Genomic DNA, 15,518 nt, shown 5'->3' on the forward strand with positions numbered 1-15,518 from the left:
TTTATTTAACTACAATGTGTATATATGTTACAAGTAATAATATTTGTTAGGAAAATCTTAGAAAATAGGAACAATCTTGAATCAAGTAACCAGAATATCCATCCATATAACACAAGGAAAAACCAGGAAATACATGTTCAGCATGCATACACAACACTAAAACAGAATGAATCACTGCAAATAGGAAACAGATTATACAATAAGGTGCCTAATAACATTAAAACAATAAATGATCCTTCAAAATTTAAAACTGCTGTTGATAAATATTTATTGCAAAAGTGTTGTTGTAGTGTAGATGAATATCTTGAAACACTAAAATCTGTTGTGAAAAAAGAATGATTGAAATGTTAATCAAAATGGTATGTAAAAAATCTGATTCAGTTACTTGTGTTAAGTATATTGTACGAAAGCTGAATTTTCAGCTGTGAGAATATTAAGCCTAAATCAATGTACATATTCTTGTATAATTTAAAATATGTGTGTTAAAAATCACAATGACTTGTCCAATATGATACTGTATACCTTGTACAACAAATGATTAAAAGGACCAATGAAAAGTGAAATGTAACTACACCGTCGAAACCTTCTTCCCTGGAAACCTTCACGTGACGTGACGGTTTGGGAATGTTTTGACATGACGTGACGTCCAGTGTGAATTTGGTGAGACCCCACGTCTGTTGCAGCGAGACCACATTAGATCCATGTTCAGACAAACGGATAATAAAACAAGTTGGCGGCCCTGCTGTGGTGGTATCAGAGATGTTACCAAGCAATGTTTGTATATGCACATGGTTGATTTGATTGCTTGTGTCTCGACTCTCGTAGTTTGGGGAATTTATATTTGTGTTTAAGAGATGTGTGTAGATTGTGTACGGAGATAATCCTTGTGTGCATCATGTCTGATATCGAGTCAGATGCTGAAATAGACTACGACTCTGATTCTCAGGTGCGGTGTAAAGAATATCTATTATTACGTCTGTTATCATGCTAGTTCAATAGCTTGTTTTATAGTTTTTGTCCATTTAATTTCAGCTTCAGGAAGCCTTCGAGAAGGGCGTGTTGAAGCCAGGCCTGAATGCTGTAGCAGAGGTAGAAAAGAAAACTTTTAAAAATAATGTGGTAAGTTTTTTTTCTTAGCCATTTACATTTCTTCAAAGCCAACGTATTGCCCACGTACATTCGTTACCCTTTTTGTATTTTCATAATGGCATTGTTGTCAGTACCATTTTTTCCTCTTCCTTTTTTTCAGGTAGAACTTAAAAAGTGCTTGTCAGGATTTCGATTGGGTCTTCCATGGATTGAACGGCTTGACCTTGTTACTGGTCATGCCCCCCTCGCACCAGAGTTAGCAGCGAAGGTAATTTTGTTTGACAACAAATTGTTTCATTGGCTGCTTTAAATCTTTCTTCCGGTTCTGTTTTGTCAATGACATCAAAGATTTTTGTGTGGGCTATAGTAGTAGGGTGTAGCCCGTATGAATTTTGCCCTCTTGATGAAGACATGAGCCTGAAGTGGGTTCTTTGTAAAATTATAATGAACTGTAATTAATCTAGTGTAACAAATTCAGTGATTAGTAATAATGTTTGGCTGGTGTTGCTGTGTATTTTCTGTCTGACATTTACTAAAACATTAGAGAGATCTTGCATTTATTATTTAGTCTTTTCAATAACTGTCTCAGCACAACCAATACACATCAGAAGTAGACATACCAGTCAACTGATATCTGCTGGTATACCTTCATGTGCAGGGTTACCAATTGTTCACTAGCTAGAGAGTTGCTCTTAATGTTGCCTGACAGTAAAAACATTGTCAATCTTGACTTTAGTTCTGATGGCACTCACATAGGGTTGATTTATAGCTATTTGTGTGACGTCATCAGCTGGTTGGGAATCTCTCTTTTTATAAGAAGTTTTAAGGTTTGCATATTTTTTTCACTAAATGTTAGCTTCCCATTTGTTCATTGTTTGACTCTTGTGTGGAATAGGTGTACTTTCTTTATCTTGTAAATTTTCCCTGCAGCTTCTAAAATGTGTAAATATGCCTTCTTATTAATTAACTGTTTGACAAAATGTGCTTTGTGGTAGTATTTTGTTACACTGGACTAGTTTTGGACATTGTCCATCGGCAGTATGATATTAGTAATGTTCTCTTTGTGTATTTCAGTGACTATACTTTGTACTCTATTTATCTATAGGCCTACATATATGTGATCAGCATTTAACGAATTTTTTTAAAATGAAATACATGGATTTGTTGTTGGTAGTAGCTGTTCATGCAATTTAATCGTAATATTATATGTACATTACGATATGTCACTGAAACACATTACTGAACATTGCATGTAAAATACCTCTGATCTGAAAATACAGCTCTTGTCAAACAATTACTTAATAAGATGACGTAAATACTGTTTTCTATAATGTCATATCTGCAACTGATAGTAATTTTACTTCCACACACTCTGTGGTATAACTTACAATAAACTAAAAGTACTTCAATGCAGTTGAGATCTTTTGTTAAATTTTGTTGTAATTAGATTTAAATAACAGTTTAGAAATTCTCATTTTGCACCCACCTCTCAGTAAGTGTGTATTCTGTGTCTGAGTAAGTATGTCACTGTGTTGTCGACCTGCATTTCTCCTTCTTCTTCTACATCTACTTTATTGTATCTGTCTATGGCAGGTTTCAACTAGAGGCTTTTCATTGTGTCCTGTTGTGAGCATCTTCCGTCAACTGTTTGTATGTGCGTCCTCATCAAATGTCATCCATCAACCAATTATCTTTCTGCCTCCTCCTCTTATCCCTTCAACTTTTCTTTCTAATTCTTCATTGTAGACAATTCCTAGCAGTACCAGTATATGTACCAGCCATGCTCTTTTTTCTCTCTTTATGACGACTTCCAATAATTTTTATACTTTTCCTATTTACTTCATTACTTCATGTTTCTTAAGCCTGCCAGTCCACTTTATCTTAAGCACTCTTCTCCATAGCAACATCTGAAAACTTTGTAAGTATCTTTCTTCTTTATTTTTAAATGTGTATGTTTCACTGCTGTATAACGCAACCTTTCAGACATGAATTTAGCAAACCTTTTCTCAGTTCAATTGGAATTCTTCTGCACCTTTTTAAATGCTGTCTTTCCCATGGATATCCTCCTTACTTTTTCTGTACAGCTTCCTTTCCATGCCACTAAACTTCCCAGATACAGAAAGATTTTACTTGTTCTATCTTTTTTTCCGTCTATAAATATGTTAATTGAAGCTTCCTTCTTGCTTATTCTCATCACCTTTGTTTTTTCCCTTTTATGTCTTCACTCCATACGCCTTGCCTCTTTTTACAATACTCTCAATCATCTGGAGCTCCTCTTCTGAATGTGCCAGCACCGCATGATCATCCACGTATTTTATAGTCGTTATCATTTCTCCCCCAATTACAGTGTATCTTGCAGCCTCATGTGCCTGACCTATCAGATCCCCTCTGTATATACTGAACAGCTTTGGTGACTGTGAGCATCTTTGCTGTACTCTCCTTCCAGTGTTGATCTCTACAGTCTCTTCGTTCCATACTCTTACTTTTGTATACATCTCTCTAAACTTTTATCTCTTCAGTCTGTGCGCAACTTTTAAAATTCTCAGCATTATATTCCAGTTATAATCCTTCTCCCATTCAATAAAACAAATATACACCTCTTTGTTCATTTCTAGTGTTCTTTCTCCAATAATTCTCAGACAATATATAGTGTCATTCCACGTCAAAACACACAATAATTCAATGATTTGTAACCCCTACTTATGATTTTCACAAAACTTTGCACATTGGCTTATACTTAAAACATATGAACTTCTGCAAAATCTTTTTAGTCTCAGACAACAACTTTATTTTATGTCTAATTTTAAATGCAGTGATATTCTGATAACTGGGCTCTGTAAGAATGTCAGTGCAAAATGGTACATACATAAATGCCCATAACTGAGGTGTTTGTGTGTGTGTGTGTGTCTATATATATATATATATATATATATATATATATATATATATATATATATATATATATATTTTAAAAAAAGAGGAGTGCATACATAACAGACATGTAATTGTTTAAGCAATAAAATTACAAAGAAGATTTTAGTTTTCGAAAAATTGTGATGATATAGGAAAATGCTTCTCACGTTTCTCCAACCTGCTGGGAACCTGATTTTGGTCTTAAATAATCATCTAGATTGTAAGCTTTCAAATAAAATAAAAATTTTAATGGGCCTTCTGCTAATACACACACAATTGAAATCAGAATACTTTCCACTATGTTGGAAAAGGGTCATTTTAAGCAAGTTCGACTCACTGCCTCAAATGCAAGGGTATCAAATTAGCCTAGTTAAGTATAACTCATTGTAGTCAGGCAAGTTGACTTTAAATGTGAAAATTTATTTCCTTTCATTTGAGTAAGTCAGTAAGTATCAAAAACTATACTATATACGATTTTTGTGTTCAGCCAATCCCTGCTCACAGTGATTAAAAAGTGTTCTTCGACAGCAGTAGCTTGTTTGAAACCTGTATAGGCATGAAAACAACGCAACAATTGGTGACATTCATTGTTGAGAATAACTGGCTTCCAACAGTTTGTCTATTTGGCCTCAGTTGCTTTTTGTCTTTCTGAGAGACAGGTAATAACTGTTTGTGGTGCGGCCCTATATGCCACTTGTATAAAGTATGTTTTAAGTGACTTAGTGCTCAGTTAATTGCAGTTTACCATGTGAATTCATGCACTATCGAAAAATTGCAAAAACACCTCGTCATTTGACAACTTATACCAGAGTAAAAATTACAAAAAAATATAAGAGCTGAGTGAAGACAAACGAGATTTAATATTGCTGCAATTCAATATAAGCTTTCCGCGGGATCAAGAAAGTGCTACTATTTGTGAATGCCATAGATACTATAACTTAAAAGTTTTTGAAATTAATCAAAGAATGTGTGATACTTTCAAAACACACAAACCGTTAAAAAAATCTTTGATGTTAGTTTGCTTGTCTTTGTCTAAAACATTAAGTGCTAAAAGAATCTGCACAAAACAAGGCTAAAAACTTTGCACAACATGTAAGATTTGTGAACAGAAAACTGACATCAGTGATAGAAATGAGTGATGCAGATGACCTCAGATGACGTTTCACGAATCAGTACTAAAAGATCAGGAGGCAAGTAAAACTTTACATGATTTGTGGAGCTAAAACTTCACTCCCTTCCATTCATATGGCAGAAAGAAGCTAGTAAAAGTGAACCATGTTTTGGAAAGAAAGGTTTGCAGTATTGAAGATTCTGAATGTAGAGAAAAAAAAATTGATGGTGAAGTTGTTAAGAAAGCCAAAGATTTTGATGCCATGGTATTGTTAATGAAAGAAAAGTGGCTAGTTTAAGAATACCTGAAAAAAATCAAATTTTAACTTTGCATCCACCCTCTTTGACAAAGGAAAACATACTGTCATAATTTAATGTTAGTGAATATGTGGTTCGACAAGCAAGGAAACTGAAAACAGAAATGAGTATTTTATCAATTCGTAAACCAAAAAGGGAGATAGTTATTGCTGATGAAGTGTTAAAGATCTGTACCAAAATGATGAATATATTCGAATGTTACCAGGAGCAAAAGACACAGTTAGCTTTCAGAAGAATTTGTATATGCAAAAAAGACTCACCCTTTGCAACTTAAGAGAACTGTACTCTTGTTTGAAATGGGAGAACTCAAGCATTAACATTGGTCTTTCTAAATTTCGTAATTGGTAAAGCAGTCTGCAACTGTTGGTGAATACATAGACTTGGTAACAAAATTACAAACACTTAAACCACACTCGTTTATATCTATGTGTCAGTCAAAATTATTGAAAAAATTGAAAGAAAATCTAACCCCAGAAAAAACAATTCTGGCAATGGACTTGGCTGAAAACTAAAACTACAGTTTTGTAATTCAGAATGAAATTCAGAGTTACCGCTGGACAAGCAGCAGCTGTACAATCCATCCTGTGTATGTTTAATTGTAAATGAAGAAAGTAAATTGGTAATACTGAACCACTGCTTTATAAGTGGTGATATGGAACATGGTGTAAAATTTGTATATGCTGTCCATAAATAAATGGTTAAGTGGCTGGCAGAACAATACCCACAAGTGAAGAAAGTGCATTAGTCTCTGATGGATATGCTGCTCAGCTTAAGAATAGAAAAAGCTTTAAAAATTTCTGTGACCACAAAAACGATTTTTTCTATTGATGCTGGGCATACCTTTTTTGCTACTGGTCATGACAAATCTGTGTGGTTTGGGAGGAACTGTAGAAAGGGAGCTGCCACAAGTTCTGGAAATCAGGGAATATTGGGGAACTTCAAATGTGTCGGGGAAATCAAAATATCAGGGAGATTGGGGGTGGGGGGTGGAAACCTCTGGAAAAAAATCTTGTTCATGTCTCTGTAGATGAAATGGATTGTTTACTGAGATGTCATGCATCATTGCTGGCTGGGAGCTGCTGAGAATGTATGGTGCTTCCGTAGTCTCATTCTTACTGCTTCTCTCCTTCCTACCACTGCCTGCACCTTTCAGTTAGTGCAGCCACCACTTCTTGCCGTTAGCCTAGCAGCTGCCGAGATGCAGGGAGGTGTGAGGAGTGGTTTGTTTGGATTTGATTCTCAGATATTGTTGATCAGCAGCCGGAGATGGCAGTCATGTGTGCATGAGTTGTGTCTGTGTGAATGTGTGTGCCCTCATTTTCTGACAATTTAGTTGTGAGATAGTGATTGTCTTTTCTATGTGCCTGTCTGTGGCTCAGCGATCATCTTTATGGCGAGTTGCTACCTATCATCATTAGTATTGATCCTCAGAATATTTGTGCAAGTTATCTGTTGCATGGATTGATCACCACAGTCTCACATTGCCAATATGGCATCAGTGACAAGTGAATAGCTGGTCGTGAGAGTGGATTTCCACCATGGGCCAAAACCGCAGGCCATTTCTGCAGGTATATCTAATGGGTCGGGCCTGCCGATCTGAAGCCCACTAATGCAGGCCCTGCCCATTGGATCTAGTCTCACTGATATGCCCACAGACTGGGTCTGTTTTTTGTTTAGCATAATGTGGCGGATTTTTGTGGTTTATTCATGGATCCAGGACCAAGCTACTCCTTGGCAGGCCAGAGGCCACAGACTATGGATTTCAGGAATCACGACTGTCTCACTACAAGTACAGTGTACTGTGTGGTGTTACATAGAAATTTTATTTATAATAGTACAATTTCGCACTTGACGTATATTGAGAAGAGCTAGTCTTCAACCAGCGGATTACGCAAAAATAACAACTGCATCAGGTGTTTATGATATCTGCAAAGCTAATATTAACAATTGGTTTTTCTCACTTTTTAGAAAAAGTCAATCTAGATCTCCTATGCAAGAACCTCAAGTCGAGATTTTCGACAACTCGCACAATACCTGGTGCTGGGAATTTTAAACATTACAAACCATTTTCTTGTGATTCTTTAGAGATTAGAAGAGTAAATTCTGAAAAGCCTTACTTCATTTTTTCATTCAGTGAAAATGTCTCAAGATGGACATGCACTTGTCCTCAATAAAATTCTTTTGTAGCAGCTGTATACGATGGCAGGTAGTACTCTGCCTTCACCAGAAATGTCTATTCCGAAGGAGATGTTCAACTACTTTTTCTCCACCCAACTGGACTAGCAGTGTCATTCGTTTGGCCTTAGGAGGAGGGCTTTTGTTTTGTGCCTTTGGAAAACATTTTATGTGCTGTTGGTGTACCTAAATCATCATCATTAGGCAGAATGTATTTCTTTAATGAAAAGGACATGAAGTTAACAGAATATTAATTTGTCACTGTGGATTAAAAACAGAGATTCTCTTAAGAAGTTTCATTGATAGTTTCAGGGATCATCACTGCTGAACATGTATGTTTTAAATTAACATTAGTGTGGCTATAATATTTATTATTTAAAAATGCTAATTTGACACCCTAAATAAAGTTAGCCCTTGTAATGAAAACATTTCAATTAAATTTATAACTTTTGGGTCTGTACTTTCATGAGGCAGCCTCTTTTATTATAAGTATAGGGAAATGTGAAAAGTTGCATGAAAATCTAAGATGATGGGCAACATGACCTGGGTGATTTGATGTGGAATGGCCCGTAGCATCTCTCATTCCTTGACCCTTTCTGAAACCAAATTGGTCTTCCCCAGTATTTTCCTCAGTTTTCTTTTCAGTTCTCCTTTACATGACTCTTGTTAGACTTTGTAACATGACTGATAAAACTGATTGTCTTATAGTCTTTGTATTCTTTCACATTGCAATTTATGGGTAAGGGTGCTAGAATGGTCTTTAAAGGCACGTGGTACTTTCGGATGATAGAAAAATCAAAATTTATTACTTTATGAAATCTGTTGTCTTCCTTGGTTACATAGGTATATACTTTACTGAGTTTAAAATAATAATAATAATAAAAAAATAGTCATGACTGTATGCCTTTCCCCCATTATTTAAATTAGAGAAGACCATTACTATTTTGCAACACATCTCAAACATTTTTGCTTCCAGTGATTCTGTTTGGGATGTATTGTGTAAGTTTGTAACACTACCAGTTTCCAGTATCTGTTAATTATCAAAGCTTTGTTTCTGTTTATTTTTCTATTGGTGAAGTGTTTCGCTTACGTCCTACAGAAAGTTTGTTGTTCAAGTACTTCAGATTTTGTGAGTATAGATGTTTATTAGTGTGCAATAAATGCTGTCAGTCATACAACAGGAAATTCAATAAAAGAAAATTTAAGGGTAACTGGTTTACAAAGCAGTCCAATGATACAGATTTTTGTGTCATAAGTGATGCCTTTTGTAGTGTTTCTTAAACACTTCCTACTAGTTTGTTGTTCATTTACTTTCAGGCAATATAATCTGTCAGTATTCATATTTCGCCACTTCCATTATATAAAAAAAAAGATTCTTTGATATCAATATCTGGTTATGAAATTATATTTCAGTATACCCTAGAATTTTACACATGATGATGAATTAAAATAGAATTCTATTTATAAGCTGATGTAATTTCATTTAAGCAATTATGTATTCATTTGTGTGAATTTTACACTGCTGGTAAAAATGTTGTACACCCATTTGGAGGTTTTCGATGCGTTCAGGATTTATTTTTGCAGCAGTGCATTTGGAGTACATGAATGAAATGATCACATTTACAGATCAATAGCACTGAGGTAACAGGTATCAACTGATGCTGAGACATCCATATTAATATGTCGTGCAGCCTCCATGGGTGGCAGTGCAAGCACTGACTTTGGTATTGTATAGATGGTGAATACTCTCCTGGGATACATTATGCCACACCTGCCCGGCCTGTTCATGTAGTTCTTCAAGAGTTCTTTGTTGATGAGTCACACAAATCATTTCTTGTCCCATCATATCTCACATGTGCTCAATGCCCCTCAGTCTGCAAGATCCGGTCGGTCGCAGAGAATGGGCTTACTGGTGATTGGGAGCTCCAACGTCAGGCGCGTAAGGGGGCTTCTTAGGGATATGGCATCAAGAGAGGGGAAGAAAACCAATGTGCACTCAGTGTGCATACCGGGGGGGGGGAGTCATTCCAGATGTGGAAAGGATTCTTCCGGATGCCATGAAGGGTACAGGGTGCACCCATCTGCAGGTGGTTGCTCATGTTGGCACCAATGACGTGTGTTGCTATGGATCAGAGGAAATCCTCTCTGGTTTCCGGCGGCTATCTGATTTGGTGAAGACTGCCAGTCTCGCTAGCAGGATGAAAGCAGAGCTTACCATCTGCAGCATTGTCGACAGGACTGACTGCGGACCTTTGGTACAGAGCCGAGTGGAGGGTCTGAATCAGAGGCTAAGACGGTTCTGTGACTGTGTAGGCTGGAGATTTCTCGACTTGCGCCTTCGTGTGGTGGGGTTCCGGGTTTCGCTGGATAGGTCAGGAGTCCACTACACGCAGCAAGCGACTACACACGTAGCAGGGGTTGTGTGGCGTGGACTGGGCAGTTTTTTGGGTTAGATGGCCTCGGGCAAGTACAGAAAGGCCAACAGCCTCAAAGGTTTCGGAACTTCAAGCGCTGATAGAAAGCACCGAAGCTGAAATCGTTATAGGTACAGAAAGCTGGCTGAAGCCAGAGATAAATTCTGCCAAAATTTTTACAAAGGCACAGACGGTATTTAGAAAGGATAGATTGCAGCAACCGGTGGTGGCGTGTTTGTCGCTGTTAGTAGTAGTTTATCCTGTAGTGAAGTAGCAGTGGATAGTTCCTGTGAATTATTATGGATGGAGGTTACACTCAAAAACCGAGCTAGGTTAATAATTGGCTCCTTTAACCGACCTCCCGACTCAGCAGCATTAGTGGCAGAACAACTGGGAGAAAATTTGGAATACATTTCACATAAATTTTCTCAGATTGTTATAGTCTTAGCTGGAGATTTCAATTTACCAGATATAGACTGGGACACTCAGATGTTTAGGACGGGTGGTAGGGACAGAGCATCAAGTGACATTATACTGAGTGCACTATCCGAAAATTACTTCGAGCAAGTAAACAGAGAACCGACTCGTGGAGATAACATCTTGGACCTACTGATAACAAACAGACTCGAACTTTTCGACTCTGTAAGCGCAGAACAGGTAATCGGTGATCATAAGGCCGTTGCAGCATCCCTGAATATTGAAGTTAATAGGAATATAAAAAAAAGGAGGAAGGTTTATCTGTTTAGCAAGAATAGTAGAAGGCAGATTTCAGACTACCTAACAGATCAAAATGAAAATTTCTGTTCCGACACTTACAATGTTGAGTGTTTATGGGAAAAGTTCAAGGCAATTGTAAAATGCGTTTTAGATAGGTACGTGCCGAGTAAAACTGTGAGGGGTGAGAAAAACCCACTGCGGTTCAACAACAAAGTTAGGAAACTACTGTGAAAGCAAAGGGAGCTTCACTCCAAGTTTAAACGCAGCCAAAACCTCTCACACAAACAGAAGCTAAACGATGTCAAAGTTAGCGTAAGGAGGGCTATGCGTGAAGCGTTCAGTGAATTTGAAAGTAAAATTCTATGTACCGACTTGACAGAAAATCCTAGGAAGTTCTGGTCTTAAGTTAAATCAGTAAGTGGCACGAAACAGCATATCCAGACACTCCGGGATGATGATGGCATTGAAACTGAGGATGACACGCGTAAAGCTGAAATACTAAACACCTTTTTCCAAAGCTGTTTCGCAAAGGAAGACCGCACTGCAGTTCCTTCTCTAAATCCTCGCACAAACGAAAAAATGGCAGACATCGACTTAGTGTCCAAGGAATAGAAAAGGAACTGGAATCACTCAACAGAGGAAAATCCACTGGACCTGACGGGATACCAATTCGATTCTACACAGAGTACACGAAAGAACTTGCCCCCCTTCTAACAGCTGTCTCTAGAGGAACGGAAGGTTCCAAATGATTGGAAAAGAGCACAGGTAGTCCCAGTCTTCAAGAAGGGTTGTCCAGCAGATGTGCAGAACTATAGACCTATATCTGTGACCTCGATCTGTTGTAGAATTTTAGAACATGTTTTTTGCTCAAGTATCATGTTGTTTTTGGAAATCCAGAATCTACTCTGTAGGAATCAACATGGATTCCGGAAACAGGGATTGTGTGAGACCCAACTCGCTTTATTTGTTCATGAGACCCAGAAAATATTAGATACAGGCTCCCAGGTGGATGCTATTTTCCTTGACTTCCGGAAGGTGTTCGATACAGTTCCGCACTGTCGCCTGATAAACAAAGTAAGAGCCTACGGAATATCAGACCAGCTGTGTGACTGGATTGAAGAGTTTTCAGCAAACAGAACACATGTTGTTATCAATGGAGAGGCATCTACAGACGTTAAAGTAATCTCTGGTGTGCCACAGGGGAGTGTTATGGGACCATTGCTTTTCACAATATATATAAATGACCTAGTAGATAGTGTCGGAAGTTCCATGCGGCTTTTTGCAGATGATGCTGTAGTATACAGAGAAGTTGCAGCATTAGAAAATTGTAGCGAAATGCAGGAAGATCTGCAGCGGATAGGCACTTGGTGCAGGGAGAGGCAACTGACCCTTAACATAGGCAAATGTAATGTATTGCGAATACATAGAAAGAAGGATCCTTTATTGTATGATAGCGGAACAAAAACTTGTAGCAGTTACTTCGGTAAAATATCTGGTAGTATGCGTGCGGAACGATTTGAAGTGGAATGAGCATATAAAATTAATTGTTGGTAAGGCGGGTACCAGGTTGAGATTCATTGGGAGAGTCCTTAGAAAATGTAGTCCATCAACAAAGGAGGTGGCTTACAAAACACTCGTTCGACCTATACTTGAGTATTGCTCATCATTGTGGGATCTGTACCAGATCGGGTTGACGGAGGAGATAGAGAAGATCCAAAGAAGAGCGGCGCGTTTCGTCACAGGGTTATTTGGAAACCGTGATAGCGTTACGGAGATGTTTAGCAAACTCGAGTGGCAGACTCTGCAAGAGAGGCGCTCTGCATCGCGGTGTAGCTTACTCGCCAGGTTTCGAGAGGGTGTGTTTCTGGATGAGGTATCGAATATATTGCTTCCCCCTACTTATACCTCCCAAGGAGATCACAAATGTAAAATTAGAGAGATTCGAGCGCGCACAGAGGCTTTCCGGCAGACGTTCCTCCCACGAACCATACGTGACTGGAACAGAAAAGGGAGGTAATGACAATGGCACGTAAAATGCCCTCCGCCACACACCGTTGGGTGGCTTGCGGAGTATAAATGTAGATGTAGATGTAGAATTGCAAACCAGTCTGTGGATCGTGCTGGCCAGGGAAGTTGCTGCAAAGCTTTCAGAGCCCATAGAGTTTCATGGGCAGTGTGTGGTTGAGCTTCATCCTTTTGGAACAACACATCACCTTCCTGCAGCAAGATTGACAAAAGAATGTGTTTAATAACATTCTACATGTACTGAGTGCTGGTTAGTGTCCCCTCCAGAAACACGAAAAGTACCCCAGACCATAAGGCTTGAAGTAGGGCCAGCACATCTTGAATTAATGTAGTCTAAGAGACAATGCTTCAAGTTATTCTCTGATGGCACCAGTTGAGCTGTGAACGTCAGTGCTGTGATGTGAGTGGAAGGAGGACTAAAAGTGTGTGTGCCCATAATACCTTTGCTAATAACTGGCTCACAACAGTTCATGTTGGCACATCTGGGCTCACAAGCCCTCTTATCTGTGCTGTGGTAGTTGTACGATCTTCCACTGCTGCCCTTACAGTTCGATGATCATATCGAGCATCTGTGCTGTTTTCACAAAATATGGAAGTACTCTGTGCCCTTAAGTAGATAGTGAGCCCGAATTCCTGTTTCATAAGTCCGTTTACTATATCAGTTGATCTAGCTATTGAATTTTTACCTAAGATTCTCATTGCCTTGGGTGGTATCTCAAAGCCCAATGCTTTCTTTTCCCTGAGCTCCATGATTGCTTTCTCAAATTCCTATTTCGGTGTCTTAGGACCTCGGTCTTCTTTATTTTGGTCCCTTTCATCTTGCAAAAGCAGACTGGTATTATCAGCCTGGATGCCATATAACTCTTCCACATAAATGATCCAAACTTACTTCTTGTCTATATGTACTGCCTTCTTCCAAAGTTTAACATTTCATGTTTGCCTATTTTCCTTACTTCTCTCTTTGTTGAGAATTTTACTGATTTGTACATTTACTCCAATTTTCCTTTTCTTCCCTGTTCTCCTATTTCCTCACATTGTTGCTCTTCCAATCCTCTCTAGCCTGGTCAGTTAGCTTCATTAGTTGGGTTGGGGTTGGGTTGTTTTGAGGGAAGAGTCCAAACTAAGAGGTCATCGGTCTCATCAGATTAGGGAAGGAAGTCGGCCGTCCCCTTTCAAAGGAACCATCCCGGCATTTACCTGGAGCGATTTAGGGAAATCACGGACAACCTAAATTAGGATGTCCAGACGTGGGATTGAACCATCGTCCTCCCGAATTAGAGACCAGTGTGCTAACCACTGCGCCACCTCGCTCGGTTCCATTAGTTAATTGTTCAGTTTTCTGTACTGTTTTCTTCGGAACTGTCATTTTTCCATTTCCTGTGCTCATCCTTTTTATCCAACATACTTCCTTCCTGTCGTCCAGTCTTTCTTATGTCTTCTTATTTTCACCTCTCCAGTTTCTCTTTCTAATAATTCGAGCATTGTATGTCTGATGATATTCCACTCTCTCTTTCTAATACTTCGAGCATTGTATGTCTGATGATATTCCACTCTTCAGTGACTTCGCCACTTCTCCTTACATGTTAGAGTTCATTTTCGACACAGTGACTGTGCTCTTTCTTAAAGTTCTCATTCTTCGTTTCTCAACAGCCTATTTTTTTATATGTTCTTTAATGTTGTCCTAATATCTGCTACAAGTAAATTATGATCTGTATCGGCATCTGCACCTGGAAAGGTTTTTGTCGTTTTAGTCCTGTTTTTGAGTCTGATTATAACAGTCTATTTGATATATGCCAGTATCACTTGGAGCTTTCCGTGTGTATAATGTTTTTGTTGATAGTGTTTAAATCAAGTATTGGCAGTCCAGATGTCTACATATATAATATATTTTACAGTTTATGCTAGAGAGTACTTAATTACATTACTAGTATCTCTTGTTTTCCATTCACTTATCGAATCTAACTTAAGAACTATATGAATGTAATAGGGGGAAATATTCCATGTGGGAAAAAATATATCTAAAAACAAACGAAAACGTTGGTATGTTGATAGACACACAAATAAACACACAACCACACACAGAATTCAAGCTTTCGTAACTCACGGTTGCTTCATCAGGAAAGAGGGAAGGATAGGGAAAGACGAAAGGATGTGGGTTTTAAGGGAGAGGGTAAGGAGTCATTCCAACCCCGGGAGCGGAAAGACTTACCTTAGGGGGGGAAAAGGACAGGTATACACTCTCGCCCGCACGTATATCCATCCGCACATATACAGACACAAGCAGACATTTGTAAAGGCAAAGAGTTTGGGGCTTGGGATTGGAATGACTCCTTACCCTCTCCCTTAAAACCCACATCCTTTCGTCTTTCCCTTTTCCTTTCCTGATGAAGCAACCGTGGGTTGCGAAAGCTTGAATTTTGTGTGTGTTTTTGTGTTTATTTGTGTGTCTATCAACGTACCAACGCTTTCGTTTGGTATGTTACATCATCTTTGTTTTTAGATATATTAAGATCTATATGTATACTCTTAATCTCTCTAATCCGAGTGGGAAGGAATATTAGGGTTTAGCATCACAATGATGGTATCATTAGAAAAGGGGAGTGACCTCAGAGTAGGGAAAGACAGGGAAGGAAACTGTCTGTGCACCCTTTCAAAGAAACCATCCCAGCATTTTCTTTATTGAACTACCATCCTCCTGAACTTGAGTCCAGTGCTGTACCATCTTGCCAACTTCTTCTTAACTAGAGTTTTTTTTTC

General features: G+C 38.4%; 1 protein-coding gene across 1 annotated transcript in view; it reads left to right on the top strand.

The window, feature by feature from the left end:
* Positions 1-719: 719 nt before the first annotated feature.
* The window catches only part of LOC126336913 (probable rRNA-processing protein EBP2 homolog), a 34,505-nt gene continuing 19,706 nt past the window's right edge, over positions 720-15,518 (top strand). Inside the window, exons 1-3 of the mRNA XM_050001044.1 lie at positions 720-946; positions 1,033-1,119; positions 1,250-1,357. Of these exons, the coding sequence (XP_049857001.1) occupies positions 896-946; positions 1,033-1,119; positions 1,250-1,357 (246 nt within the window). The 5' untranslated portion in view covers positions 720-895. The remainder of the gene's footprint in view (positions 947-1,032; positions 1,120-1,249; positions 1,358-15,518) is intronic.

Source organism: Schistocerca gregaria, chromosome 2 (genome assembly GCF_023897955.1).
Source record: "Schistocerca gregaria isolate iqSchGreg1 chromosome 2, iqSchGreg1.2, whole genome shotgun sequence".
Taxonomy (NCBI): Eukaryota; Metazoa; Arthropoda; class Insecta; order Orthoptera; family Acrididae; genus Schistocerca; species Schistocerca gregaria.